Genomic DNA, 25229 nt, shown 5'->3' with positions numbered 1-25229 from the left:
AATTAGGATTCCTCGCAATAAAAGTGACTGAATTTTAGAGATTTTGTTTGTTTTTCTAACAAATCTGAAATCTGACTGCGGCAGCTTTGCTCACTTTAAAGAGGTCGTCCGGCTGCAGGGCGCTGAGGTTCAGATCTGAGGTGCAGTGAGGTCTCGGCTCGCCGCTGATCCAGGTCTCAGCGCCCTGCAGTCAGGCAGCGCAGACATTGCCCGAATTCTCCGGCTGGTCCAGGCCTGTTGGAGCAGTCGGGGGAGCGTCAGGCCGCCAAACCTCAAACTTCCTCCGAAGCTGACAAACACGCAGCAGCACAAACACCATAAAAGGTGTGATCTCAGGAGGAGGTGCCCGGTCGGATGGGAATCCTCCGTCAGACCTGCAGAGACTTGAAACCTGGGTTCCCCATGCGCTGTCACTGACAGCATTTCAAAACTTTTCCATGATTTTTCAGGTTGTCTGTTAAAAAGGCAAGTTATCAGACAAGTTATCGGTTATTGGTATCTTATCGGCCATGAGAAGCTGGAAATTATCGGTTTATCTGTTGAAATAATGTTACGATATCTTCATTTCTCACTGAGGAGTCAAAGGGAACCTTTAAGCTTGACAGAAATACTGATTTTGTGATATATATCGATATCGACTGATAGGAAAAAAGTTAGTGTGATATATAATATATATATATATATATATATATATATGTAGACATGCCTTTAAAAATTGTAAGAAACAAGTAGCTTTCTAAGTTTTCTATGTAGACCCCCCCAAAAAAAACATTTAAAAAAGACTAAATTCACTCAAACCTTCTAAGAAAATAACCAAATCTTTCTATTAAAATTCCCCAAAATTGAGAAAAAATGATGCCAAAACTTTTTGAAGACATGTGCTTTCCTAACCTGTTTTCTTCCAAAAAAAAGTAGGAAAAAAAATTCTCCACATTTTTTAAAAAGTTTTCAATTAAAAAAAAAACACTCTTTTTTTTTTTTTTTTTTAAAAAAAAAGAAAAAAAATTTGTTTCCATAAAGAAAGGATTACAGAACAAAAGCCGTTTTTCCTGTTTTTTTCTGTCCCACTCATTCATAAATCTGCCCGTCCCTCTCGTTCTTTCCTGGTTTGTAGTATCTGACTACGAGGAGAAATGTAATGAAGTAAAAGTGAAAGTTGACAGAAACATAAAAACCCAGAGTATCTCACATACTCCCAAAAAAATACTTTACAATACAGCACATGTTCATAGTGCTTAAGATAAAACACAAAGGTGTGTTTAAGAAAAGACACAACAAAATTAAAACACATTCAAACAGGACTCAAAAGAGTAAAATAAAAAGAAAGAAAAATCATTTTATCCAAATAGACTTTTATTGTGTAGAAGTTACAAGAACTTATATGTAAAACATGAACTTGAGCTAATAAATGAAATAAATGAGGATAACAGGAAGTGAAATCAGACTCATGAACAGTCACGAGGCTGCGGCTCATTAAACAGGAAACACGAGAACGAGTCGTTTCACACAGTCAGAGAGCCCTCTGCTGACACAATAACAGCCCGACCGAACTCTGCCGACTGTTCAAAAATATTTTATATTTAAACCTCATCAAGGATCAAACAGAATTCACTAAGCAGGCATTTAAAGTACAATTCGAGCCCGCAGGATTTACCTCCTCCTTTAGGGACTTTTTAAGTTTTCTGTAAAATTTGCCCAAAATACAAAGTTTTATGTAAAAATTGCAAAAGAATTAAAAAGGAGAACACACCAATCACATTTTCATTAAAAAAAAATAATAAAAGAAAAATAGAATCTCAAATTTATAGTTTTCTATAAGCTTAGACTTAAAAAAAATGTCCCAAAATGTAAGTGTTCGATCTATTACAAAAAAAAAAATCGCAAAACTTTTTAAGGGGAAAATGCCTTGCAAACCTGTTTTCAATTAAAAAAGGTATTTAGAAAAATCAGTATCTCTCGAATTTTGTTTTTGTTTTTCTCTTTTCATCTAAAACCACAGTGGCCAAAAATCTGGCATTTAAGGGGTTGAAATTCTGAAAATAATAAATATGTGGTACTTATGATTAGGACTTGGGTTGGTTAAAATATAAACGCAATCAAAGTAGAAAATAATATGTAAATTTATGAAAATAATAAAATATTTTTTAGTGCTTGATTTTTAAGAGTGCATTTTGTGTGCAGAGCGATATGGGTGTGTGTGATATTAAAGCGGGCTCAAAGGGTTAATGAACGCATGCATGTAAATTATAGACATTAGACGGATGGAAACATCCAGTCTGAAACCAAGAGGGCTGCACCTAACGATTATTTTTTTATCGATTCATCTATCCATTATTCTTTTTATTGATCTAACCATTATTTTTTTATTACTCATTACTCAAACAACATTTTAAAACCTGTCATACACTGCAGGGCGTTATTCCCAACAAAAATTATCCCAGTCTTAACTGGTAATCTGTGTTTCACAGTCTAATATAACAAATAAAACTAATAAAATAAAATAAAATAAAACTAATGCAAGAGCTTGTTCCACTCAAGTCAAAGGAATGTAGAGCAATCTGCATTTAGCAATCCAACAGCAAAATACATAAAACTAAGTAAAATACAAGGTACTTAACAAAGACAGTAACAAACCTCAACTCTCACAGCCAAAACATCTATCAGTAAAATGACTGCAGTTTGAATAACACGGTAACTTTTCTCTAACAGAAATAATTATAACTAGTCCATTATTTCTGCATCACAATAGTAACTGGGCCTTCAGGCGTATCTGCCTGCTGATGTGAGCACAGCTGACTACCCCGTCCTGTAAACGTTTCAAAATAAAATGCATTGTATCAGCAACTGATGGCATTCTGTCCACAGAAAACCTTTTTCATCTGAGCTTTGGCGAAGAGCTTCATTGCGAAGCATCTTGAACCTCCAACTCTCATCTTTTCCACAGCATCCAGCAGCTCTGGGATCTGCTGCTGGTCCTTGATGTTGAGAACAACATATCTTCCTCCACAGCTCTCACAGAGCTCCTGGATGTCTCTGCTTTCTTTTACAAAGTTAACAACAGCTGGAGCTGCAGGATCTGACTCCACAGTGAACAGAATCAAGGTGAAGTCATTGACTCGAGAGCTGAACGTGTCCTGGATGGTCTCTAACTCTCCCTTGTCTTCATCGGTGAGGGGACCCACAGGTAGGACCAGGATGAAGGCGTGGACGCCCTCAGGATCACAGAGGGACACACACCTGAATGATTCCTCCATCACTGCCTCCTGAGGTTTTCCATACAAGGCAGGCAGCTCCACCAGGGACACTGGACGTCCACACACCTCTCCCTGATGTTTAACACTCTCTGGATGAAGCTCTGTCTGACCTAAAATGGCCTTGGCTGCTGAAGTCTTCCCTGCTCCTGTCCTCCCACACAGAACCAGGTTTAAAGCTGGTCTCATGGGCTCAGACTCTGGTTTCATTATCAAACCTGCATCCTCAGACAGATCACAGCTCACATGCTCTCCAGAGTTCTCCTTTGCAGTTTGACCCAAACGTGTTAACAGCTCTGAACGTTCGAGGTTCTTCTGCTTCAGGTGTCTGTATCTACATTTCTTGATCAGGTCTTTTAAGGGCTGCTCTGGTTCATCTTTGTCTGTGAAACCTGAACTCTCCTCTCTGGGTGGTGATATCAGGATCAATGAATGATCTAATGATTGATCACTGAAGAGTGTCAGGACTCTGCAGAGTCTCAGTTTGTGTCTCTCAGTGAAGTTTTCAGGCTGCAGAACCAGCAGGAACACATGAGGTCCAGGATCAGAGAGTCTCATACAGTCTTCTACATGTCCTCTTAATTTGTCTTCAGAGATGTTGGGATGCAGCAGATCTGGAGTGTTGATCAGAACGATGTCTTTCTCCTCCAGCTGTCCTTTGACTCTCAGAGAGTCTGGTTCTTGCTCAGTGTTGAACTTAGTCTCTCCCAGTATGAAGTTCCCGATCGAACACCTCTGAGACCAGCTGTTCCCCAGCAGGACGACCCTCAGCTCAGACACTGAAAAGGAAAACACACTGGCTTAGAAAAACTTAGTGCAGATTTTGTCCAAAATGAATATGATCAAAACATGTCATTCATAAAAAAATGGGGAAGTCACAGTTTTTTCAGTGAAAGATTCTGACTCAGGCTTTGGCCACAGACACGTGCATGTACACTTGTCCTTTAGTCCACATACAAACTGCGTTTAAGGTTAGTAAAAATGACCCACTGAACGAATGTTTGGAGTTTGCATGTTCTCCCAGCCAGGTCCTCCAGCTTCTGTCCAAAGACACGCAGGTTAATCTGTATGTAGGTGTGAATGTAAGCGTGAATGATTGTCTGTCTGACCTGTAATACGACCTGTCCACGTACCTCACCTCTCACCTGAGACAGGCTCCGGCCCCCGTTTGTCTCTGTTTTATTCTGCACGTGTACCTCCATCTGTTTATGTATGAGCTCAGTGCTGTCTGATATACAGTATGTGCTCTCATGTTTCGTAATGTTTGTGTGTCATGGTTGTACAGCCCCAATTTCAAAACAGTTGGGAAATGCTGTTAAATGGAAATAAAACCAAATGCAATTACAATGCAATTCTTTTGACTTATATTCAGTTGCAAACAAGATATTTAATGTTCATACTAATAAAAATACATTAAAATTAATGTAAATTAATTAATGTGAACTGTAAATTAAATACTACTCCTACTACAACTGTTATGCTTGCATTTTCTTTTTACCAAAGTAAGGGGGGGAAACCTTTTCAAAGGTACTCGTGTATGTGAGGACTGGCCCTCGGTGAACTCACTGTTTGGTGGCAGATATGGAAAGCTGCTGCTCCGCCTGACAGGTTGCAGATCATCCGAATCTGTAAAAATACAGAATGTGGATTTATTCACGTGTAATTTTTATTGAAGGAAACACCGTTTCTGGAATAACGTATATATAACGTAACGTAACGTATATTTTTTTTTAACCGTGTTGTTTTTTTACAGCACACCTGCCCTCCCTCCCTGCCCCCCAGCACATAATACACCCAGCTGCTTGTAATTTCTTCAAGCCGAGCTCAACCTGGGCCCATGGCCCAAGTTCAGTCCCCCAAAATGAACGCTGAATCCCAGGATCAGCCCAGGGGACAAGCAAACCTCTCCATCTTTGCATTTGACTGACGTCAGTCAGGCATTAAAAAATCAATTATAAAATTGTAAAATGCAAAAAAAAATTTAATTCCTACCATATTCATGAATATTTTAATTCAGGAATGACTCAATTACTACACTTTCTGACTTTTTTGTGTAATAATATATCACAGTGGAAAAAAATAGAGACGAATGTTACTATTGTATCGACAGTAAAAAGTAAGAAAGTAAAAAGTCACTATAAGTGGACATGGAGCTCTGGTACCCAAATGACTTTGAGTGTAGGAATAAGAAACAGGATACAGTTTTTTTTGTTTTTTATTCGGACTGAATAAACTCACCTGTGGCTGCAGTCGCCATGATGTCACTCTGCTGAAAACATCAGGGACTAATTCACCTGGAGACCAGCTGCTAAAAAGAGGAGCATTCAATGTTCAGTTATCTTGAATATGAACTTATTTTACCTCATCTGTTGCCTAATGTTTCATCAGTAAACCTTTATACACACAAACACAAACACTCGAGAGCGTCTTTGTCTAAATACTGTTTGACACAAGATTTTACTGTTTACATGCTAATAATAGCCTGTCCAGAGCGCACCGTACGAACCTGTGTTGCACAAATCCAGACATATCTTAAAGCCCCTTAAACCCAAATTACCCAAAACTTTATTAACATGTAATTTTTGTTTTTTTCAGGCAAAATAAAAAGCGGTAAAAATGATCAGACATTAGCCTAAATCCAAATATGAAATATTTGTATTGAGTTTTTTCAGTTTCCTGAAGCTGGGTTGATTTAGGCGTGTTATCACTGATGATGTTATCACCTGCCCATCAAAAACTCAGTCAGCTGTCCGCTGATAGTAGTTTATCGTGCCGAGCTGAAATCACGCCACGCTCCTTTCAGTAGCTAACGTGACGTTAGCAGCGCGCAGTGTTTATGTGTGTTAACTGGTTTTAGATCCACACCATGGTTAGCTAACACTAGTGTTAGCTAGTGTTAGCTAACCCCACAGCTCTGTTATTCGTCATGGTAATTATAGTTTTGATAACAAATGGGTTCATCTCAGCTTGTGTTGTACGTGCTACATTATGCTAACTGTATGCTAACATAATATCGATGACACAGCATTTTGTAAAGTCATCGTTCAGTGACAGAGTGAAATGTATTATTTTGAGAATCATCCGATTTTTAAAGTTCAGAGGGTGCATTCGGAAACGCTAACAACTGCCACAACCTCTGCACATTAAATAGTCAGCGGTCAGCACTTTGTTATAACAATAAATCAGGGAATATCCATGGCGGGAAATACCTGGACTGCAGTCAGCTTTTTTAAGCGCATGAAGTCATAATAACAAATGCAAAATTGTTGCAAGTTTCGATGATACCCGAGTTGCCAAGTTGTAATGTTTGGGTGACGTTCAGGGCAGTAGAAATGTCGGAAAGCATGGAAACAGTGTCATCAGTTGATGCTAAAAAGTCATATATTCGGTTAGTTTGTTCCTAGTCGCTATCTTTTACTTTTAGTAGTGTCACATTTTAATATGTGCATCTAATAGCAGCAGCAAGTAAGTAGTCTTTAAACTATAAAGCAGCCAGGCGAGTATACAAACACTCATAGCAACATTATTTTATTACGTGAGTCGCCGACTTGACATCATAAATGCATAAACATGGCGGGAAAATGTCAATGTTTGATCAAAGGTGAAAAAGTTTTTATTAAGGGTTAGGGTTAAAGTAAACGTAAAGTATGGTATTAATGTTAACTGCTCTCCATGTAGAATGACCTAATTAAATATATAAAAATATAATATACAGTATATCAAAATAAACACACTGGAAACCAGTATCAACCTCTCGTTTAAACGCTCTTCGCATTAAAATGCAACACATCTTCTTTGTAGTTTCATGTTGTTTCCACTTTACCACCTCTAAACTCATGAACACAGCAAAGTCTGAAGAACGACTTCCAACCCGGAAAGTACAACCATCAGAAATCACATGTATGTAGCGTTAGACCTGTGACTTCAGCCCCAAATGTTTTATAAAAAGCCCCAGATCTTATCATGTTTCATTTCACTGATGCACCGAAGCCCACAAACATGATTCTATAATACAGTTGATCAAAAACAGGCTGTTTCATATATAATTGTTCATTATTTATATTATTTATGGGCTGATTGTATATTTCATTTAAGTTGTGCAGTAAAAGGTACAATGTTACCCTAGAGGAGTAGAAGTATAAAGTAGCATAAAATGGAAGTGCAAGTACATCGAAATTCTCTACATTTTAAAAACGGCAGTTGCAAAGTATACTGTTTGAACTCAGTCAAATTATTTACAATCACTAATATTTTTAACATCACAATTAATAATTCATCTGGAAAATAAAATTATTTAAAAAACAGTTAACAGGGCTAAATATTAAAGTGCATTAACAAAATAGCATCAAAAATAGAGCATGTGCATAAAAAATGCTCGGGGAGGGTCTCCATGGACCCCCCTACAGAGGTTACTAACCCAGCCAGCTCCTATTGTTCTAAAAACGTTGTGAGAATGGTACAATGCAACCAATGCAATGTTTTAGCAACATTTTCAGTGGCAGTTTTAGTTTAGTTCCCAGAATATTCCTCTAAAACTTCGGATAACATTCTCTATTAACAAAACAAAAAAAAAAGTTTAAAATGTTGTTTTTTGTTAACATCACATTACATCACATTTTCATTAAGGTCTGTAATCTCAGTCTTCAGTAACATTGCTCTGAATATTACTTTGGTAACGTTCTTCCTTTGTTCTTTATGAAACGTTGTAGGAACGTTTCATAAAGAACATTCTCTGATCTGTCACCTCTCACTGCACTCAGTAAACCTTCACTGTTCCCTCATACAGATCCACTGTTGTTGAATTATAACCTTCACCGACTCAACAACAATACTATTTTAACTTTAATTCCTCTGTTATTTTCTTTATCTAGTTTAGGTCGAGTTCACTCACCAGCTGTAATTCTTGCTGCGACACAAACGAAGTGAAAGTGAAAGTCTCAGCAGACAGAAATGTTGTTAAAGTTTCAGACACTGTCACTGAAGTTTAGGAACAACCTTTTTAAAGTGTGTCTTACAAATAGCTAATGTAGCTTACATATTGTTGACTCCAAATACATTTTGATATATACTAGCTATGTTTATTATGCTATAGGCCTGTGCATTGTGTTTAAAATGTAGCGTGATATTTATTAATTGCGTGCTGCGAAAAAAAACATACAATCAACAGATGACACATAGATGATTTTAGATAACTAAACAGCTGTTTCAGTTTTCTGTGTAAACGCAATAACTCATTTTTATGGCTGACACTTTAAAAAGCAAAAATCAAATCTAAACTTGCAGTTGAAAGACGTATTATCTCTGATTTAAGTCATAATTTTATTTAAAACATTACTTATGTTGTAAAATACACAGAGGCTGGTATAGACATCATTGTCCAAAAATGTTACGATTATTTTTAAATTACATTTAATCCCTTCACTTCAACTTCTCAAATCCATGCAGAATTATCAACAGCCATTAAAACACATCTTTATTTATTTTTTAATTTGGCATATGGAGAAAATACATGCTGTTTTCCCTCGATGCACTGTCACAATCAGTGTTGCCAGTATCCCAGGCTTTATGTACTGTTTTAATCAGTTTTTTAAATATTTTTAATTTTTAATGGACTGATGATGGTTAAAAAAAAATAAATCAAGAAATCTGGAAAATAAGATAAATTAAAAAATATTTTCACAGCTGTTAACTTCATGTTTTATTGATATTTATGGACCATTCATATTCTGTGGTTGACAGGTAGTGTGCTTTATTTCACCTGTTAACAGTCATTTAAAGTCGTGCTTTAACGTGTTTTATGGACGTTAATGTTTCAACTGACACCGAGCAAATGTGACGCTGTTTGTTAGCAGATCCCGGTTTGGGAGCCCGCAGTTAGTAGTAGTAGTAGTAGTAGTAGTAGTAGTAGTAGTAGTAGTAGTAGTAGTAGTAGTAGTAGTAGTAGTAGTAGAAGTAGAAGCAGTGGTAGTCGTAGTAGTACAAGTATTTGTTGAAATCCAGAAAAAAAGAGCTGTCCTCACACGGCAGTGCTGATGTCACTGCTGACGATACTCTTTCTGTCAGCATGTTTTCACTCACCATGACAAATTTATCTCTGAAAGCTGCTGCACAAACAGAAAGTCCACCAGAATTTAAATTTCCGTTGTGTCTGCTCCCCAGGTGAGATCTTGTTCATCACAAACCCTACACTGAAGCCAGACTCACCTGGGACCAGCTTTGCTCTCACAGTGGGCACTCACACATGCGTCTGTTCAAAGGTCAAGTTTAACCATCGCCTCATCTCAGTACACGGTATAAAACAATTCTGAAAATGGATTTTTAAATTAAAGAAGTCTTTCACTTTTGATGAAAAACATGCAACTGCACCATTAGATCTCTAACAGTGTTTGTCAGCAGAGTACATGTACCTTAAGTTGAAGCCATTTGTAACAAGTGAGAATAACACAGATTCCTGTCAGTTATTGTCAGGAACGAGCCATGACTGGTCCTACATACATCAGAGGGCTGTTTAAGTTAGTTTACTGCCGGAAACGCAGGATGTAGCATTTATTACAAGAAAGTCACTAGAAATGTAGAAATCCAGGTACAAACTGCAGAACCACAGCCCTGTAATATTACATTTTATTTTTGCAAAAACAAATGCGTGGATTTAACTCCGAGGTTATTGTTGATGCTGTGGCTGTGCAGCACTATAATATCAGCTGATATTTTCATAGTTTAACGCACATTACTGTTCTACACTGTTCAACTCATCACTGGGCTTATATTTTGATTTATTCTGATTTATCTTGAGTCTACTCACCAGTAATTGTTTCTGCAACAAAGATGTGTAGAAACTTCACACTGATGACTGACTCACTGACAGAAAGAAAGAAGGGTGTGTCCTCACTGCTCTCGTAGAAACACCCTCTATATGTACCTGAATCCACCTGAGACTACCTTTTTCTTTTTAACACATCAGCAGAGTGATCCCGCGACACAGATGAACAGACAAATCAATCTGAGACAAGCATAAACGTCTTCCTACTTCTTTTTGTGCATGTCAGTGCTTGTAAATGGAATTTATGTAACATACTTTTCACTTTATTCTGCCTATTTGTTGGAACTAATTTTACTTTTTTTTGTTTATTTTGTTTTCACGTCTGAAATACATTTTTCATTCATTCATTCAGGTTTGTCAAGTGAACCACTGATGCGCCAACATTTAAAGAGTGTAATCTCTCATAATTAAAGCTCTTTTTCTTAATTACTGACTTCTCTACAATTATTAGATAACAAACATGTTTCAGTCATGACTGTATCCAGATCTCATCATTAATCAATCAGTGCTCCCAAATCAGGTAGTTTTATTTTCCTGCCGTGTATCAGAAAGCAGTCAATGATTTTTTTGGTGGAAGTGGTTTTAAACGGCACTAACAAACAGCTTCATTTATTGTTTAGGTGTGTGGAGGTGAAGGACCAACGACAGCCGGTGAGTGGGCGATTCATCCAGCCGGGTTTACAGAGGAGCAAACTGTTGATGTGGTGAGTATGTGCTGTTATTTTTGTCAGAGTTTTCTAATTCATTACTTTATGCAGTGAAATTAAAAGTTCACCTTTATTCGAAGCACAACAGTTATTGTGCATTGCATTGCTCAGCATGTTCTGCAGATTGTTTTTTTTCTGATGACTGTTTATTAGTTTTTCAAGTACCAAAGAGGACAAAATGAAAAAGATTTGTACAAAATGCCACAGAAACGTGAGGAGTTCACTTAAACAGACGCAGCTCGACAAAAAAACTGTAAAATACATGAAAAACTGTAAAATTCATGAAAACACATGGTTGCCTTCACCTGGCAGTGGCAGCGTACAGCTGGCAGAATTATTAATGCCTGCCTTCTATATAATCGATAAAAGTTAGCTAAGTCTTAGTTAATTTATAAACAGAGCCTCGAAAAAGAAATCTGACCTTTGAATACTGTTGAAGGTGCTGCAGAACATCTCTTATCAACTTAATAAAGGCGGGAGGTTTAGTATCCAATCCAAATTTATTTCTAAAGCACATTTAAAACAAAGTGCTGTACTTCGATAAATAACTGACAAAACGATAGTGATGAAAATAATAAACATAAAATTCCATAAATGACATAAAAGGACGAAAAATAAACAAGTAAATTGTAAAGTAGTAAAATAAATCTACGTGCTGAAAGGGTTAAAAGAGAACTGTCCTCTCTCAGTCCAGATATGAAGTACGAACGTTTGAATCTTATGACAGCTCAGAGTCGCGTGAAATTCGGCTCTCAGACGGAGAGACTTTGCATCCTTCAGCAGTTTTTTTTCTTTGTCGTCAAAGCGACGGGTTAAAGTTCTGCGTTATTACTGTGTGACTCAGTTTCTCTACAGCTTTCATTTTAGTCCATTTTCCAGCGTATGGAGCCCCATTGTGAACCCGGAAACGTTGAGTACCCCAAAGTTTTATGTTATAAATGTACAGTTTGGGTCCAAATATTAAATAAACTGCCAGATGCTAACTTGCATATGTTGGGCAATTTGCATAATTTACTTAGTTTACAGAATCACATATACTGACAGTATTTCAGCCACTGCTGCCAGTTTGACATTATTTGGGTGGTTTTGAGGATGCTGAGTCCATTTCTGATCACTTGTTATAACACTGTAACTAGTGTACAAATAATTCTCTGTTCTGATCATTTTGGATAGAGATTTGTCCAAAAAAAATCGTGAAAACTTGTGTGCTCCACATTTTTAACATGACTTTACTTATTTTGCCATACTCGCCTTTCTTACCAACTTTTACCAGCTGTGCATCAACTGTTCGTGATGGTCTGTGAATTCAGACGTTAACTTAAAGCATTGTTCTATTCACGTGTTTATGAATATAGTACAGTTTATAACTAGTCTGAAGTTTTTTCAATTATTTCAAACACGCAGAATGGACAGAGTAATCTAATCCAGTCAATTAAATGTCCTCTCAAATGTCTAAATTGAATACAGATTCATCACAATCAGCCCAACCACAGTTAAAATATACAGACTTTTGTTTTAAAACATAAATTCAGAATTTTGAAAATATTAGAAATGGATTCAGCATCCTGAACTTCCCCTCAAAACCACCCAGATAATTTCCAAATTGTCTAAACAGTGGCTGAAATACTGTAAATATAAATAACCACATTTGGTATATTATGCATAATTTCCAACAAATGCATATCCAGAAGATGAATTTAAATAATCTTAATGGTCTTTTTTGCTGTGGTGCTCTCATCAGGTCAACACCTTGTATTGGGCACAAAGCAATCAGTAGAAAATATAATCTAAGAAAATGAAATCTTTTGTGAGCATAAAAAGGTCTCAGATCTTTTGTCTCTGCCAAAAACAAGAAGTCTTTGTTTTTTTAGTGTAATTCTCATTAAACACAAAGTCCAGCTGACGCTGATGTGAACATCATCAATTGTGGAAGTATTTGATCATAAACCAAAATACTGGACACATTCACATGTTGACCTGATGATGGCGCCAGATGGAAAGTCAAGTATCACCATAATTATTATATTTGACCTGAAGAGAAACGAAAGATGAACTACATTTAATCACAATCTGTCGAATAGATGCCAAAATATTTCACACAGTCACAAATGTGAAAAGGCCCATTCATTCACAGACAGTTTAGAGTGCTTTATATAAAACAGAAAGAAGCAAGGCAAAGAAACACAAGGAGATATATATATATATATATATATATATATATACACACATATACATATATACATATATACATAAACATTCAGATAAGATACAAATAAATCAAGGAGGAAACCATTTGATCCAAAGCTCCAGAGCAGCTACTAAATAAACCAATGAAAGGAAATGAAACAATACAAAAAATAAACACGTATATTATGCAAAAAAAAAATCCTAAACCAATAATACTTACGATACTAATGATGATATAAATGATAATAGGAATCATGATTCTATAAATATGATAAACATTTATGCTGCCGTGACAAAGTCTCAAAGGACAGACGGTGAATAACAGGACAAATGCACTCTGAGAATATTTATATATTTTTGATATTTATAAAGGATAACATAAAGAATCTAGGTTCTGTTATGTGGCCAGTGACTGACTGATTACTGACATATTAATTGGCAGTTAATTTATTTACAGAAAGCACACAAACTCTGAAGAGACATAAACACATTTACAGGATGTAATTACTGAATTTTATTAACGGTGAACGTCAGGTAAAATTCTAGGTGCACCAACACCTGAGAATTAATGAAAAAAATGAATCTGCTTATTTCACTTAAAGCTGACGTCTAAAAAACATGCTGCCAATGAGGGCCGGAGGGCCCCTCTCACCCAACGGAGGTGGAAAAACTGTATTTCAAACCGTGCATGCAGTTATAGTTCATGTCCAGACAGACATGAAAAGTCAACCATCCTCTGTATTCGAGTACTACTATATTTATCCACCTGAAACAAGTTAAAAATATCAAGATTTTTAATCCAGTGTGTAAGATTAGGGGGATATGTTGTCAGAAAGTGAATATAATGTAATCTTTTTTTTTTCATTTCTTAGACGGTTTCATTTTCATCGACAGTATAACGACAGGGGTGCTGTCGGTTTTAATATTTACGTGATAATCAGAAAATATCTATCTCTCTATACACACACACACACACACACACACACACACACACAAATATACATAAAACTTATCAGGGAATCACATCGTAATCACGACCGGAGAAATTAAATTAACAGAATCAAAAAGTGTTGTGCCCACAAAAACATAATGAAAGGTGGTGCCTTGTGATATTGCCCCGTGTATTATTACACAGCTCAACTTTCAGTAAATACTACGTTCAGTACTGTTTAGTATCTGTCTCTAGAGCTCCGCTGCTCACCGATAACCGGCAGTTTGAATACAGACCGCAGACCGTATATACGGTCTCTGATACGGACACGGTAAGACGTCCATATTACAGCTTTACAGCCAGCAGCGTATGGATGTGTTGTAAAAAGGTAAAAATGATAATTTGTCATTAAAAATATCCATTTCTACGGCCGGCACGAAGCCTGTGTTTGTGTCAGGGACTCCGAGAGTCACATGCGCGTGCACGCGGTAGAGTCCCGCAGGTCCGATGCGCGTTCATTTTATTTCTGGAAGAAATATTTCTATAATCGGAAAATGGCTCATTTTACGTCTTTAGGACTTAATGATTTTAATAATGGCTATTTAAGAATGTGTTCTGGAAAGTCAACATGTCTCTTTTTGGGATGAGGTAATGTTACAGCCAAAGTAACTTTAACAGTTTTCAGTTAAAGGGCTTTAACTACAACTTTTTGCCACAGTTTACAGTGATGTCCGACAATCAAAGAACAAAATACTAAGTTGAACAGATGACATGATGAGCTAACGTTACGAAACTGAAGTTGGCCGTAACGTTAGCATTGATTAGCTAACATAAGCTAACGTTACCTAGCAACGTTTACTGCAAGGTGAAGTTATACACGATGTTGCCGCCCTTATGTATGATGTTGTGTAGAACCTGTGACTTTGCAGCAGATTTTGCCAACAGTATGTAACATTACTGCAGAACAGATGTACACATCCTTGTTTGTTTGTATCTCAAAGTACCACAGTTTAATCCAAAGGACAATTTGCTCTGTTTATGTGAGGTTTAGAGAACAGGACAAAATACACTCTGTCCTGTCATATCAGTGTTGTAGTTATTTACCCCATGCACATTATTTGACCATTTTTTAAGTTATAACTGCATAAACTTAAATAAAACCACAGGAAAATCTAAATTTCCGATGCTTTTCTATGGAGGTCTGCCAGCAGGATGAACAAGTGCATTGTTTAGCTGCATAAAATATAATTGGCTCGTGGTGTTTGATGGCAGGGTTTGGCAGTAGGTCAGGTACATACTTTGAGCAGTAACAGTCCAGAAACCTGCTGTTCAATGATGTTTAAATGATGTCCTGTGATGTTAACGTCATAATGATCAAGAGTCAGCTGGAGGATCAGAGGATGATACATTTGTCCTTGTATTTCCGTTTTAGTTGTTTTATTTCTTCTTCGTGCTTTTTCTTCAGGTTCTCTGTTTCTTCTTTCAGCGCTTTTTCTTTGTGACTTGAGAGGTTTTTTAACAGATCGTTCTCTTTGCTGTGGCTCTCCTCTGTCTCCTGCATTTGTCTTTCATGCTTTTTCTTCAAATGTTGTATTTCCCCCATGTGCTTCTCTACCAGCGCTGTAAAGTCCATCGTGTATTTCTCTCTGAACTCATTGAAATCTTCAGCTTGTTTTCTGGCCCTCTTTTCATATGTCTTCTTTATTTCCTCCAGTTTTTTCTCATAATTTTCCTCTAATTCTTTTCTCTCCTTCTCCTCTTGTTCTCGTCTGATTCGATCTTCTTCCTTTCTTTTATTTTCATGTTTTTCTCTCTCCTGCTCATACTCTTGTTGGAGTTTTTTAAGTCTTGTTCTCTCCTCCTGACGTTTCTGTTCATCTTCTTGATTTCGTTTGTCCCACCATTGTTTTCTTTCCCTCTCCCAGTCCTCTTGTTTCTTCTTCATCTTTTCTCTGCTTTGCTCCAACTCCCTGTCAATGGTTTGCTTTTCTTCTGATTCGGACTTAATTTTTTCCTCCAGAGCTGCAAGTTTTTGCTCCCACTCCTGTCGCTGAATGTCGTCCTGCCTTTTCCTCTCCTTTTCCTCTTCTTCTCTTATTTCCTGTTCTTTCTTTCTCTCCTCACGCTCCTTGATGATGTTATCCTCCATTTCTTTCAGTTGTCTGGCTCTCTCCTGTTCAATTTCTGCTTTCTGTTGTTCCATTCGTTGCTTCACTGCTTCCATTTCCTCCTCGTGTTTTCTCTGAAGTTCCTCTTTCTGTCTCTGCATCTCTTCTTCTTTCTCCTTCAGGATCCTCTCCACCTCCCTCTGAATGGCTTCCTCGGCCTCTTGGAACATCTCTGAGGTGTAGCAGCTGCCGTCATTTTCCTTCAGCATTTCTTTGGACCTCATCATCAACTCTCTGACTTGTGTGCGATCTGTCTGATTCTTGTTATTGAAGACCTGATATCTTCCTCCACAGTCATTAATAAGTTTTGTCAAAAAGCCACCATGGTCGTCTTGTAGGTAACTCTCAATTGTTATCTTTTCGAGCTCGTCTCCTCTCGTAAATATTATGATGATGAATTTTTGTGAATTCTTGCCGAAGCATTTCTTGATCAGCTCCACAGAGTCTTTTTCTTCCTTCGTAAGTCTGCGACCGATCTGCAGCACCAGTAAGATCACATGAGGTCCAGGAGACAACATGCTGATGCATTTTAAAAGCTCCTGTTGAACTTGATCATTGGAAAGAGTCGTGTCGAACACACCAGGAGTGTCAACAATGATGACAGGCTGTCCATCAATCCTTCCTGTTGCTTTCTGACAAATCTTGGTCACTGAACATAAGCTGGCATTAGATTTAAAACGGTCTTTGCCCAAAATGGTGTTTCCAGTTGCACTCTTCCCGCTGCCAGTACGCCCAATCAGCACCATCCTGAGAGGCTCTCTGCTCTGATCTTCACCTCCTGCTTTACTCTTCTGTTTTGAATCCTGTATTTCAGATGTAAGTCTTGCACAAGTGATTTCCCGCTCTACAACCTTATCTATTAGAGCTTCTGTGAACATGTCCTTTGTGAAGCATCTGGATCCTCCAACTCTCATCTTTTCCACAGCATCCAGCAGCTCTGGGATCTGCTGCTGGTCCTTGATGTTGAGAACAACATATCTTCCTCCACAGCTCTGGCAGAGCTCCTGGATGCCATTATTTTTGTGAATGAACTTAACAACAGCTGGAGCTGCAGGATCTGACTCCACAGTGAACAGAATCAAGGTGAAGTCATTGACTCGAGAGCTGAACGTGTCCTGGATGGTCTTTAACTCTCCCTTGTCTTCATCGGTGAGGGGACCCACAGGTAGGACCAGGATGAAGGCGTGGACGCCCTCAGGATCACAGAGGGACACACACCTGAATGATTCCTCCATCACTGCCTCCTGAGGTTTTCCATACAAGGCAGGCAGCTCCACCAGGGACACTGGACGTCCACACACCTCTCCCTGATGTTTAACACTCTCTGGATGAAGCTCTGTCTGACCTAAAATGGCCTTGGCTGCTGAAGTCTTCCCTGCTCCTGTCCTCCCACACAGAACCAGGTTTAAAGCTGGTCTCATGGGCTCAGACTCTGGTTTCATTATCAAACCTGCATCCTCAGACAGATCACAGCTCACATGCTCTCCAGAGTTCTCCTTTGCAGTTTGACCCAAACGTGTTAACAGCTCTGAACGTTCGAGGTTCTTCTGCTTCAGGTGTCTGTATCTACATTTCTTGATCAGGTCTCTTAAGGGCTGCTCTGGTTCATCTTTGTCTGTGAAACCTGAACTCTCCTCTCTGGGTGGTGATATCAGGATCAATGAATGATCTAATGATTGATCACTGAAGAGTTTCAGGACTCTGCAGAGTCTCAGTTTTTGTTCCTCAGTGAAGTTTTCAGGCTGCAGAACCAGCAGGAACACATGAGGTCCAGGATCAGAGAGTCTCATACAGTCTTCTACATGTCCTTGTAGTTTTTCCTCAGTGAAGTTGGGATGCAGCAGATCTGGAGTGTTGATCAGAACTATTTCTTTCTTCTCAAACTGTCCTCTGACTCTTATACAGCGGTCTGGTTCTTCCTCAGTGTTGAACTTCGTCTCTCCGAGTATGAAATTCCCCACCGAGCTGCTCTCAGACCAGCTGTTTGCCAGCAGAACGACCCTCAGCTCAGACACTGAAAAGAAAAACACTGAATTAGAATGGTCATTTGAATTTACAATTCCCATTACAAAAAATTTGGACAGTATGTGAAAAGTAAATGGAAACAGAATGAAATGACTTGCAAAGCCTTGTTGAACTGCATTCAGTTGAATACGGTACAGAGACATATTTAATGTTCGGAAATATCCCCTCAGTCTGAATTTAATGCCTGCAACAAGATGGGACAGGAGCAACAAAAGACCGGGAAAGTTGTGGAATCCTCAAGAAAGCTTGGAATTTTTACAGGGTCAATTGGTAAAAAATGATAGTGTCATTAATAGGTATGAAAAGGACATCCTTGAAAGGCTCAGTCATTCATGAGCATGGATGGTGTGAGTTTCACCACTTTGTGGAAAAACTGCACGGTCAAACAGAACAACAGTTTGAAAACATTTCTGAATTGAAAGGAATTTAAAGATTTCACCATCTACGATATATGATGTCATCAAAAGATTCAGTGAATATGGAGAAATCCCTGCATGTAAGGACTTTGCTGGGCCCAAACAGTGAAGTGGAAAAGTGTGCTTTGGTTAGACAATCGGCGTTGGTGTCCATGGCATCATGGGTAACCTCATACTTCTGAAGGCACCATGAATGCTGAAAGGTGCATACAGGTTTTGAAGCAACATATGCTGCAATCCAGATGTCTTTCAGGGACGTCCCTGCTTATTCCAGCAAGACAATGAGACACATTGTGCCTGTAGTCCAGACCTGTCTCCAATTGGACATGTGTGGAGCATTATGAAGCACAACGCACAACAAACAGATCCGAACACTTACTGAGTGCTGTTCAAAGAAAATGTGATGTCACACAGAGGTTAACATGCTCCTGTCCCAACTTCTTCAAAACTTTTTGCAGGCAACAAATTCAGAAAGAGTGAATAATAATAGAAGAAATTTAAGTTTTTCTTATCTTGTCTTTGGACTGTATTCAGTTAAATATTGGTTAAAAAAAGGATTTGTAATGATCTTTCTCTGTTTTTATATACATTTTACACAATGTCCCAACTATTTTGGAGTTGGGGTTGTAGAACTAAAACTTACACTAAAACTTTAAAAATCAAAGAGAAAATAATTCATTTGTTCAAATGTGACAGCCATCAACAACATGCAAATTCACATTTCATCTCAACATGCTGTTTAATTAAACTCACAGGCAGGTGGCAGCAAATCATAGCTGCGACTGTGCTTCAGGCCACCTGTTTTGATTGAAAAGACAGAAATGCACACGTCGCTCATTCATTCATTTTCCCATATTGATAGATAGATAGATAGATAGATAGATAGATAGATAGATAGATAGATAGATAGATAGATAGATAGATGTAAAATCTGGCAAGTGAGACTTCAGAGGAAGATGAACGATCTTTCTTGTGCTTATGGGGTTGATGCTCTAAAACAGTAGGGAAACACTGGGAGTGTTAGACCTAAAGAATTCTGGGTCATCAGGTTGTCATCTCATCATCTGATCTTCAGATCTTTTCTTTAAATGTTTCTGTGGATGGGTTACCTCTCCACTGTTAAACAATGCTTGACATTACATGTCCCTTAATCGTAAAACTCTCATCTGTTTTGTCATCTTGTATTTTTTTTAGTGCATCTAATTAAGTTAAGATAGCGGCTTTACGCCCAGCTCCTTCATGCTGTCTGATCTCCTCACCCTCTCTCTAAGGCTGAGCCCAGACACCCTACAGAGGAAGCTCATTTTGGCCGCTTGTATCCCTGATCTCATTCAGTCTTTTGGTCACTACCCAGAGCTCATGACCATAGGTGATGACTGGGACATAGATGAATTGGTAAATCCCCATCTGGCTCAGCTCCTTCTTCACTATGACAGTCTGGTGCAGCACCTGCATCACTGCTGACACAGGATCAGGCTGCCTTTCCGCTCCATTTTACCCTCACTTGTGAACAAGACCCCAAAATACTTGAACTCCTTTTCACTCGGGACAGCATCTCTCTCCAACCCACAGAGGACAATCCACCGTTTTCCGGCAGAGAACCACGGCCTCAGATTTGGAGGTGCTCACTCTCATCCTGAGCGCTTCACACTCAATTCGCCCCAGTGCATGCTGGGAGGTCAGGGAGTGATGAAGCCAACAGAGCCACATCATCTGCAAAGAGACATGATGCAGTTCTGAGGTACCCAAACCTGACACCCTCCTCCCCCGGGACACGCCTTGAGATCCTGTCCATGAATATCACAACCAGGATCGGAGACAAAAGACAACCCTGGCAAAGACCAACACCAGCAGGGAACGTGTTTGACTTCATGCACAGTATGTGGACACAGCTCTCACTTTCGTCATACACAGACCGGAGGGCTCTAGACAACGACCTGGGTACCCCGTATTCCCGCAGTTCACGCCACAAGACTCCCTGAAGGATGCGTTCTTTTCTGTAAGTCCACAAAGCACATGTAGACCAGATGGGTAAACTCCCATGACCCCTCCAACAGCCTCGCAAAAGTAAAGAGCTGGTCCACTGTTCCACTTTTCTCAAACTCCGTTAGACCCTATAGAGCACCAGATTTCACGCTGTATCTTCTCTTACAATGTTTAAACAGACACTCCAAGCTCCAATATAACAGACACTGTTGACACTTTCAGAGATTTAAACACAAATTTTGAAATTCTTTATGTTTTTCAGATATTCTCATTTACTTATGTCCCATTCACAGGGTTCCCCATGGATCCTCAAAAAAGTCTGAAGGCACTGAATTCATTCATTTAAAAATAAGGCCTTGATTCATATTAAATGGACTTAAATTTATTTTTCAAAATTCTTAAAAATGCTCAGACATAGGAAGTAAGATATTATTAATCTTTTTTTTCTGACTTTGCACTGTAAAATCTCAAAATGAAAATTCCTCTTCCTCAACTAGTCATGACAGGAAATCAAATTTCTGAATCCTGCATGCAGATTGAGACACACAAATTTACCCAGGAAACCGTCCAGAAATGTCCGATATTTCCCACCTCAGTATTCCAAAAACTGGAAGTAAGTGGAAAATAAGGACTGAGGTTTCTAGAGAAAAAATGGCATTACAAGACATCAAGTTGTGTCCTTTGAACAGTACAGCAGTCTGATGACTTTGCGGTTCTCTAAGTATGAACGTTTAAGACAAACCCTGCTGAGAAAATATGTGAGCAAACCTGCTGGACCTGATGACAGCCCTGGCAGTGCACAAAGAATATGTGCCAACCTGCACCTCGCGCTCAGCTATTATGTTCGAATAGCAATATGAGGCCCGAGCTGCACTCTAGTATCCACACATCCTTTCACAGTCTGTTTACAGGCACGATTCATAAAAACAGAACAATTATTCTCTGCATTTTCAGTATTAACTCTTTAACCAGCAGCTGCATGTTGGATGACAGGACGCAGAGTGTGCACCTCAGCCAGTGCGCACTCCATGTCAACATTTTCACCAACAATGTAAGGACCGTACCTGACTGTTTTATCTCATCTTATCCATCTTCTTATTTTGTTTCTCTTGTGGTACATAACGTCACAACGTTTAGTGGAGTGAATGCTGCCTCCATCAAACTGAGTGTAATAAAAGACATGAACTTGAACCTGGAACGATGGGTGACAGCTTTGAGGGGTTAAATTCTCCTCCTTCACACATTGGGCAGGGACGTGATTGAGCCTGTCATTGGATGTGCTCTAGAGTCCTCAATTTCAAGCTGAGGTCCCACCTGGTCCCCAAAAGCCACCACAGTCTCACTCCGAACTTGTCATATGGTGAAGCTCAGTCAGTGACCTTCCACATCAACCAATGACTTAGTTATTCTTGCAGCATCAACCTATGATGTTTCGGGATGCGGCTACAGTGATGGTAACAGATGCACGTGATGGGATGGCGTCATGGTGGGATGACGCAGCCCGTTACCATGATGTCAACAAATGCATGTGTGGGGAAGCGGCACGGCCTCTGTGTTCACACAACAGCGCGTCCGTCACGATGCTTAGGATTAGGCACCAAAGGATGGATGGTTATGTTTAGACAAAAGAGGCACATTGTAAGGTTAAAAAAAAAACACACACCCACACAGGACGCGAACTCTGGACTCCCACACCGAATGTTTGTGGGACCCATCCATCTCCCCACCCGCCCACCTCATGAGCCAATCACGCTCACACGGCTGTTTTGGTGTGTCAGTTTAATGTCAGAGCCAGGCCAGAAAAATGATAGAAAGCAGCATGGAGGCCTGTGAAAACTTTATGGTTCTTTTCATACATCTCTGACTTATTCAGTCTATCTCTCAAACTCTGTGCAGACTCTGTAACTGTTTTTGACCCACTGAGAAACCGATCAGAACATGATTGATACCCGTTTACTGATCATCAGTGATATCGGTGAAGTGAGGTGCTGACGCAGAGCCCAAAAACTCCTAAAACATAAGACCCATCTCAGTAACAAGCTATTCGCTCTGCTGCTCTCATCCTGCTTCTCATCCCGACTTTTCAGATGTCGCTGCTCGGTCGGAGCCACTCACGTCTAAATATGATGCACTAGTCCTCCTGCATCTGTAAACGTTCAGGGACAGCGTGTCCGTTTTTGAATACAGCTCCGCTTTTATTGGAATTGAAGAGTTTAAGCTCATTAGATGCATACAGTCTTTTTTAAAATAAACTCACAATGTTGGTTAAACAGCTTGTATTTATACTTTTATGCCTCCTCCCACCCGCCCTAGAACATCAGGCCCTGATCCAGATTATTGTGTGTGGGGGTCAGTATGAGATGTTGGTGGGTAATAAGAGTTATTCTTTGGATGCGTATGCTGAACTGTTTCAATTTCTCAAATGCTCAATTTTTCACCCTTTAATGCACTAAGGCAGTGATACTCAACTTCTAGCCCGTCAGCCAAATCTGGCCCCCCATACAGTACCAGGTGGCCTCCCAACCATTTTCTAATTCACAATGAAAATAATGTGATTCATGTGAATTGTTTTTGTACTTAGTTAATAAGGTACCAGAGTGCATAAAACAGCATCAAAGTAGACCTTGTCCCTAATGTCCTAAAATCCTGGACACGTCTTGAAATCATAGAAATACCACTAAATCCTAGAAATGTCATAAAATCCTGGAAATTTCCTAAAATGTGAGAAATGTCTAAAATGTGGGAAATGCCCTAAATCCTTGAAATGTTGTAAAATCCAAGAAATTTCCAAAAATCTTAGAAACATGTATACTTTAAGTATCCATGCTTTCGTGACAACAACCGCTCAAAGTTATAATTTTTCGGGGCCTAAGATGCCGATGTTTGGTGTCAGTGGGGCCCGTCCGCACACGATGCCTCAGTCTGACTGGACTCACCTTCAGCCGCCATGATGTCACTGTGCTGCAAACATCAGAGGTTATTCGACTGCAGGCGGCTGCTGCATTAGAAACCTAAAGGAAGAATATTTCGAATTTCAATGATTTTATTTCAGCTGTTTAGATGTTATCACAGAGCAAACTGGAGCGTCAGTCATGTCACCACAGTCAGGACTCAAACTAACAACCCTCCCTCTTATAGGTGATAATGTGACAGCGGATAAAATCCCCCCAAAAACTAATGAAATGTTGTTTTAACTTAGTACCACATTTTATAATGTAGCTTTCCTGTCATTTTGAGTTTGTTGTGGGGTCTCACAACAGAGATTTCACTGATTCTAACCAGATGAATAAGATATTATGTGAATGAGCTACTGAAATTACATGAGGCTTCTTTAAAAGGGGATCAACCAAAAGCCAAACTTTTTTTAGGCCACAGCACCTTACAAACAGGTAAGTTCAGTTCCAGGTGCTTTACAGATGACTAATGACCTGACAGAACAAATGTCGACTGTAAAAGCAACAAGAAAAAAAGCAGGTTGATGGATGCAAGACAAAATAAAATGTCATAAATACATTCAACAGATATTACAACACTGATAATACAATTCAATGTAATACAATCTAGATTAAACAGATTAAAGAGAAAAATGACAATAAAATACATAAAGTCAGTCTAATGTAACTTTGCAGCTGATGTAACTCCTCTTCCTGCTTTTTTAAAAGTTGAATCTAAAATGGCGACTTTGAAATTTATACAAAAACTATACAAACATAACCTTCATCTGAGCAGTTACTTCATATTTCCCCCATATGAAAATAACTGGTCTTGGAAAGAATCAAAATAATCGCCCAACATATTAAAAATAAAAGTCGTGTTTTCTAGCATAAATATTTCACACGCACACCTGACTCACCTGCGCACACCTGAAGTCATGAATCCGGAGCTGACAGCGCCTTTATTACCAATAAAGTTTAATTATCAGATAAGTAATAAAATAATCGTCATGGTGATGGAAAGGCTTAAACGGCGACGATTTCTCTCATTAAAAATGACTGAAAAAGACTAAAAAACAATTAAATTTGATAAAAGATCCGTCTTCTTGCGTCGCTCCTTTTTTAAAAATTACGCTGCGTTTCCGTCTCCAACTCCCAAAATACCTGCGACTGTATACCTGCAGTCATTAATCTAAATCTGACAGCGTTAGTTAATGTATTTATCAGTGAGCCTGTAATGAATGAATAATGAATTAATGCTCAATAAACGCTTTTCTGCTCAGTCAGATAATATCAGTCTGATGTGACTCACCTGTCACATCAACACCTGCAGAAACAGCCCGCGCTGATCAATAATCACCGCTATTGATCCGCAGTAATGAATCCTCCATTTTTTGACTTTAGACCGATAATATTTTGGATGTTTACCTCGAGTTAAAGTCCGGCTGATGTTCCGTCGCTGCCTCCAAAACTCTCATAGAAAGTGAAAGAGAAGACAGAAGAAACAAAAAGCCCCCAGGAGGACTGGAGAGGAACTCCACCTCTATGATTTATTACATTATTAATTATTATGCTCTAAAAAAAAGCTTCAAACTTTATAAAAATACATCAGGAACTACCACAAGAATTTATATTTCTGACAAAAACTATAAAGGCGCACCGACCTGTGACTGCTCCACTTTTGGATCATTTCATTTCAGGACAAAACAAAAACGAAATCTGACACAAATGTGTTAAAAATGTAAATATATTTATCAGAGATGGAGGGGGTGAAACTCCCTTCCTGAGTGACTTGTATAAAATGC

General features: G+C 38.8%; 3 protein-coding genes across 11 annotated transcripts in view; 1 reads left to right on the top strand and 2 right to left on the bottom strand.

The window, feature by feature from the left end:
• Positions 1-25229, top strand: part of LOC148189658 (L-rhamnose-binding lectin ELEL-1-like) — a 54998-nt gene that overhangs the window by 5815 nt on the left and 23954 nt on the right. For 3 of the 5 annotated variants that reach the window (XM_088076266.1, XM_088076259.1, XM_088076264.1), the window contains exons 2-3: positions 9411-9542; positions 10692-10775. The gene's annotated coding sequence lies outside the window, so the exon portion shown is untranslated. The remainder of the gene's footprint in view (positions 1-9410; positions 9543-10691; positions 10776-25229) is intronic. The other 2 variants (XM_088076261.1, XM_088076260.1) reach the window with 2 other exon arrangements.
• On the bottom strand, positions 1336-8190 carry LOC148189659 (GTPase IMAP family member 8-like). Of its 2 annotated transcripts, none has more exons than XM_088076249.1 (4): positions 8143-8190; positions 5490-5559; positions 4818-4877; positions 1336-4030 (listed from the first exon to the last, which is right to left on the bottom strand). In XM_088076249.1, exons 2-4 carry the CDS (start codon positions 5506-5508, stop codon positions 2838-2840), a joined length of 1272 nt encoding a protein of 423 aa, XP_087932375.1. In that variant the 5' UTR covers positions 5509-5559; positions 8143-8190; the 3' UTR covers positions 1336-2837. The 2 variants fall into 2 exon arrangements, with proteins under 2 accessions (XP_087932375.1, XP_087932376.1); XM_088076250.1 differs by having other exon boundaries at positions 5490-5556; positions 8143-8166.
• On the bottom strand, positions 13456-24914 carry LOC121943945 (GTPase IMAP family member 8-like). 4 transcript variants are annotated; one of them, XM_088076231.1, is made up of 4 exons: positions 24853-24914; positions 23428-23502; positions 19259-19303; positions 13456-18078 (listed from the first exon to the last, which is right to left on the bottom strand). In XM_088076231.1, the coding sequence occupies exons 2-4, from the start codon at positions 23438-23440 to the stop codon at positions 15290-15292; spliced, it is 2847 nt and encodes a 948-aa protein (XP_087932357.1). In that variant the 5' UTR covers positions 23441-23502; positions 24853-24914; the 3' UTR covers positions 13456-15289. The 4 variants fall into 4 exon arrangements, with proteins under 4 accessions (XP_087932357.1, XP_087932356.1, XP_087932358.1 ...); XM_088076230.1 differs by having other exon boundaries at positions 24737-24898; XM_088076232.1 differs by lacking the exon at positions 24853-24914 and adding an exon at positions 24345-24362.

Source organism: Plectropomus leopardus, chromosome 4 (assembly GCF_026936395.1).
Source record: "Plectropomus leopardus strain MGB_pleo_1.0 chromosome 4, ASM2693639v1, whole genome shotgun sequence".
NCBI classification, from domain to species: Eukaryota; Metazoa; Chordata; class Actinopteri; order Perciformes; family Serranidae; genus Plectropomus; species Plectropomus leopardus.
This window is presented reverse-complemented; position numbering and strand designations above follow the sequence as displayed.

Excerpts from the sequence above, each read along its gene's own strand:
- LOC148189659 (XM_088076249.1), bottom strand. Across the intron at positions 4,031-4,817 it reads TCCATATCTGCCACCAAACA|TGTCTGAGCTGAGGGTCGTC; the intron begins GTGAGTTCACCG and ends TTTCCTTTTCAG.
- LOC121943945 (XM_088076231.1), bottom strand. Across the intron at positions 18,079-19,258 it reads TGATTTGCTGCCACCTGCCT|TGTCTGAGCTGAGGGTCGTT; the intron begins GTGAGTTTAATT and ends TTTTCTTTTCAG.